The sequence below is a fragment of the Centroberyx gerrardi genome, chromosome 13 (genome assembly GCF_048128805.1).
Source record: "Centroberyx gerrardi isolate f3 chromosome 13, fCenGer3.hap1.cur.20231027, whole genome shotgun sequence".
Lineage (NCBI taxonomy): Eukaryota > Metazoa > Chordata > Actinopteri > Beryciformes > Berycidae > Centroberyx > Centroberyx gerrardi.
In genome coordinates this window covers 15754576-15759458 of record NC_136009.1, presented here as the reverse complement: position 1 = coordinate 15759458, position 4883 = coordinate 15754576, and the positions used below count along the sequence as shown (strand labels likewise).

Sequence of the window (4883 nt, the reverse complement as noted above, 5' to 3'; positions counted from 1 at the left end):
GCGGTTAGGATCTCACTGTCTCTCTCTCTCTCTCTCTCTCGCTCTCTGCTTTCTGTTAGTGTTTAAGTGGAGTCCTCTCTAATTTTCTTGGGGAGCTCTTTCTTGTGGCCTGCCTCCACCCCTGGCCTCCTCGGAGCTCTGCTGAGACGCACGCACACGCACACACACATTCACACACACACACACGCACAAAGAAAGAGAGTGAAAAACAGAGAGAGAGAAAGTCTTGTAGCAGCAGTGGAGGCATCAAAGCATGTTTTAGTTGGACTGAGTGGGGAATCAGATTTGCCCCCCCTGCCTTTGATACACAAACACTGGGCTTTCCCTGACTTCTGCCCCTGAGCCACTTCCCTTCCTCACGAGCCAAGTGTGCGTGTGCGTGTGTGTGTGAGAGAGTGCATGTGTGTGTGAGAGTTTGTGTGTGTGTGAGTGTGTGCGCACGCGTATGTGTGCTCTTCTCCACATAAAACATCAGGCCAGTGTGGTCTTCCCCCTTTTCTCTCACATGAAAAGAATGGATGTGTATTTTTGATACTTAGAGAAAAATAAACCCTGAACATTTAGATTTTCTTTTTCAGATATTCTGCTTTTCGCACTTGGTGTTAAGAGTGTCATGAGCTTGGCTGACACTCTTAATCCATCTGAACTTCAGCCAAACCCCTAAAATTTTAAGTTGCAAAAGAAAACAAGATTAAATGGATTTAGTTTAGACTGTGTGCATATGCATATGCACATGTGCATTCAAGTGTGTGTGTGTGTGTGTGTGTGTGAGAGAGTGTGTGTGTGTGCAGTCTGGCTGATGCAGGCTGTAGGCCGGAAGAGAAGGCTTGGCAGACCTGCACCTTTGCGTAAACACAGAGGTGCCTTGGTGTTGCCAGGCCTCAGCTAAAATTCACTGAGCTCAAAATGAGACAATTAGCAGCCGCTAGGAGCTAAGAGGAGCTAAGAGGATAGGTGTGGTTTCTCTCATTACGCTGTCACTCTCTGCCCTCTCTCTCCTTCTTTATTTCACCCTCACTCCTCGGTGGGAAAGGAGAGAGAGAAGGAGGGTGGGAAAGATTCTGATGTTGAGGATCTGCTGCCTCGTATAAACACATAGTTTCAGGTAGCAGCTAGGGCGTACTGATAGATGAGGCCTTGCAAAGGTGTGAGTGTGTGTGCCTGTGCATGTGCATGTGTGGATGTTTGTGTGTGTGTGATAGATGAGGGTTCCCTATGGAAAACAGAGACCAGCAAATTCCTTCAGAAAGCTGACAAGATGCCAGCAGAGAGAGAGAGAGAGGGAAAGAGAGAGAGAAGTGAAGGATGTGTGCTAGTTTTCATCTGAAACTGTTTTCCCTTCACCTGCTGGACTTCTAGCGCTGATTGTGTTTTTACGTTTTCACGTTCAAACTGAGCTAACCTTCCTCCTCTCTCTCCCCGCCCTGCAGGTATTTCTTCGCCGTGCTGGCCATCCTGACCGTTCTGGGGATGTTAAACGGCTTGGTCCTCCTGCCGGTGCTCCTGTCCCTCACGGGCCCTCCGGCTGAGGTCACCCCCGCCGACAACGCCAGCCGCCTGCCCACCCCGTCCCCGGAGCCCCCCCTGCCCCCGCCCATGACCCACCACGGCTACTACGCGGGCCACCACAACCCCCGGACGACACACCAACAGGCGTTTTCCGAATCGTCGGACTCCGAGTATTACTCCGAGACGACCACCACCTCAGGGATCGGGGAGGAGGAGTATAAGTACTGCGACCGGAGCGCGTACGTGGCGCCGCACTGCGCTCCCACCGCCACATCGCACATACTGCTGGAAGCCAGCAAGAACCCCAACTTCCCCAAGCTCACGGTACGCAAAGAGAATGAGAGAAAATAGAAACTTTTGTGTTTAAGGGTTCTCCAAAGTCATGTAGTCATGAGTTGACAGTTAAGGTACTTTAATGCGTGAGGTCACCATGAAAGATACTCTGTTTTCCAGGAAGTAAAAGTAATGGGAGTTCATTTCATGGGGACTTTAACAGAGTTCTAAATGCTGCTTTGTAGCTTTTATTTCATGGTAAAATATATCACTTTTATTAATCTTCTTTCGCTTTTCCTTCCTTCCCGTTGTGTAGGTGGTGAAGCCGTTCAGAGAAAATGGCGTCGGTGGAACAAAAGAACTCTCAAATGAGTCTTCTCCCAGCGCGCCGCCGTCTCTCGGCTCCCAGGTGACATGCTGGGACGGGACCAAGCGGGAGCAGCAGCCGGGCCTCCGGAGGCTCCAGGCTCCGCCCGGCGACAGAGCTCACTTCCCTGGGAGGACTAGTCAGTGTGGCCCCAGGCTTCAGGCCGGCAGAGGGCCTCAGCCTAGCAGGACTAAAGGGCCGGGTTATAGCAGTAACAGCTCCGCCCTGCCGACGCAACAGGGCTCCGCCGGGGGGCCTGTTACCATGGTTACAGCCACGGCCTCCGTGACGGTCGCCGTGCACCCGAGCTTGCCGGGGGCGGCGTACCAAGGCTACATGCACGAGGGTTTCGACACGGACAGCGAGTCGGACTGTTTTGAGGATGCTAAGAGGACTTGTGGCGGCAAAACGAACGTGTCCTCCTGTAAGAAAGACTCTCTAGAGCTGCAGGACTTGGAAGCAGCACAGAGGCAGACGCAGCATCCGCTCAGCAAGACACAAGGTGAGTCAGCAACCTTCAAATCTGACACACACACACAGTGGAACTAGCAAGAGGAATTTCACCATGTAAAGCATATCGGGAGCATTTGTTATGACTAGTTTCTCAAAAGGGAGATGCCACAATTTCTAGACTTTATTTCTCTTTGTTTACTGCCTGAATGCTAGTTTAACAATGTCTAATCATTCTCCTTCTTCTTCTCTGTCTGCTGCAGGTGGGTTGAGGTTCCAGGCAGCCAAAGATTGCTAGACTCTCTTGCAAGCCCCGCCTTCTCTCTCTGAGTCTCCGGCTGCTTCCCTGAGCACCTTGACGCCCGCCGCGTCACGTCTGAACTCTCAACTGTACATAGACCTCACACAAAACGAGAGGATTTATTTCAAGGACATATTAAGAAAATGGACTTGTTCTAAGAATTATATAAATCTATGAGTATATATTTTAATACTAAAAAAGAGGGAAGCTATTTAAAAGAGTACTGTATAACTTGGGTATACTCTTGTGTAAAAGTTCAGATGTAAAAGATTATTTTTTTTCGCGGGGCGGTTGATTTTCCCCAGTGTATAGAATAAGAAAATGTGTTATATGTAAAAAAAAATGGTCCACACAAAAAGTGAGATGTTATTAAGATATTAGGCTATTGAACATACATGGTCAGTGTTTTCTCTTTTTTTGTTTTTTGTTTTTTTTGCTGCTACACTTCAAAAATAATTTTAAAGTGATTTGCCTTAAAAGATGCAGTACCCCCTCTCCCCCCCTCTTCGTTCAAGTCAATATACTTCATAACTTAAAAACCATGTACAAGCTATTACACTGCCGGTGAGAGCTGCATCTCTGCATCTCACACACTTTCTGTTGTATTCGAGATACACACACATTCTCTGTCACCGTTTTGCACTGTAAAAACACGAGCAAGCAGAGAAATACGCAGCAGATACTGTTCTCTTAACAGTAGTAACCATTGTGCCTTCATAATGTCCCTTTGTCCCTTGTTATCACAGCGCTCATAGCACAGTATTATGTTCAAGCTTGGGTGTAAATATGCTATTAGCATATTGTTGTCCTGTTTTGTCTCAGTCTTGTCCAGTCGTCAAATTCAATGGTTTTCAACTATAGACTCAGCATGTTCAGGTGCTGTCATGATGAGTTTGTTAGTGATCGCCATCATCTGAATATTTCAGTGTGTCAACAGTCAGCCATCTTGCCCGCAGAGTCTCTCTGGCTCACAGAGTGTCACTGCACCCCAGCTAAATCATATGTCATGTTATATCGTCGTCTTAATTGTCTTCAATGTCCTCTGCAGTTTTTTAAATTACTTGAAGGAGCTGTGATGATAAGATTTTTGTTTTTCTTCTGCAGTTTTTGTAAGCTCTACATTGGGTGAAGTTCATAGTGTCGTTCACCCAAGTGTGTTTTGAAAGGGAATTATAAAATCCAATGCAAAGGGAGTGTTTTTTTTGTTTTTTTTGTTTGTTTGTTTGTTTTTCTCTTTGTTTGTTTCCTTGCTGGCTGCTTTAGGGTCGTGATACACGCTCATGTCCTCGTGACCCTGTGCAATTATTGACAAGGTAGTTTGTGCATTGATTACATCACACAGACGAGCTCTGCTTAACAGAGCTGGTTCAGTCTTTTAGTGCTTCAGCTTGCTCTGCCTCGTCTTCTCTCAGTTTTTAATCTCTCACTCTTCTTGTCAGTATAAACCTCATATAAGCCACGTTACATTTTCTTTTATTCTTTCATCTGCTTTACAGAAGTTTTTTTTTTGTTGTTGCTCAGTATTGGTCACATCACTGCCAGGTTAAAATGCAGGGAAAACCTTCCGGATCTTTTTTTTTTTTTTTTCTTTTACATTTCTTTTGTTTTTGTTTTTTTTAAAGTGGCAGCTTTTGGTTTCTTTTGTAAATATGATATGAAAGAAAAGTTAAGTAGCTACTGTGCAGTCTTGAAGAATAAAACAAAACAAGAGCAACGCAGCATTTACAGTTTGATCTGACGGTCACAGGACAGGAGGACAGTCAAACAGTGGCAAGGAGTTTATGGGGAGGGGCAGAGGGGGAGCGCCTGCATTGGTTTGTAGTTTATTTCAAACAAATTGTTAATGTCATGCCATATAAATTATTTATATTAAATTTTTATTTTTGTAGTTTGTACAGATGTTAGTCACTAGACTGAAGTTCTATTTTTAAAGAGTAAATATATATTATATATAAATATATCTATTTGTTGCCGAGTTTGTTT

The 4883-nt window shown here is 45.5% G+C and overlaps 1 protein-coding gene across 1 annotated transcript in view; it reads left to right on the top strand.

The window, feature by feature from the left end:
* The window catches only part of ptch2 (patched 2), a 34643-nt gene extending 29760 nt beyond the window's left edge, over window positions 1–4883 (top strand). The window contains exons 21-23 of the mRNA XM_071925063.2: window positions 1431–1833; window positions 2099–2651; window positions 2863–4883. Of these exons, the coding sequence (XP_071781164.1) occupies window positions 1431–1833; window positions 2099–2651; window positions 2863–2897 (991 nt within the window). The 3' untranslated portion in view covers window positions 2898–4883. The remainder of the gene's footprint in view (window positions 1–1430; window positions 1834–2098; window positions 2652–2862) is intronic.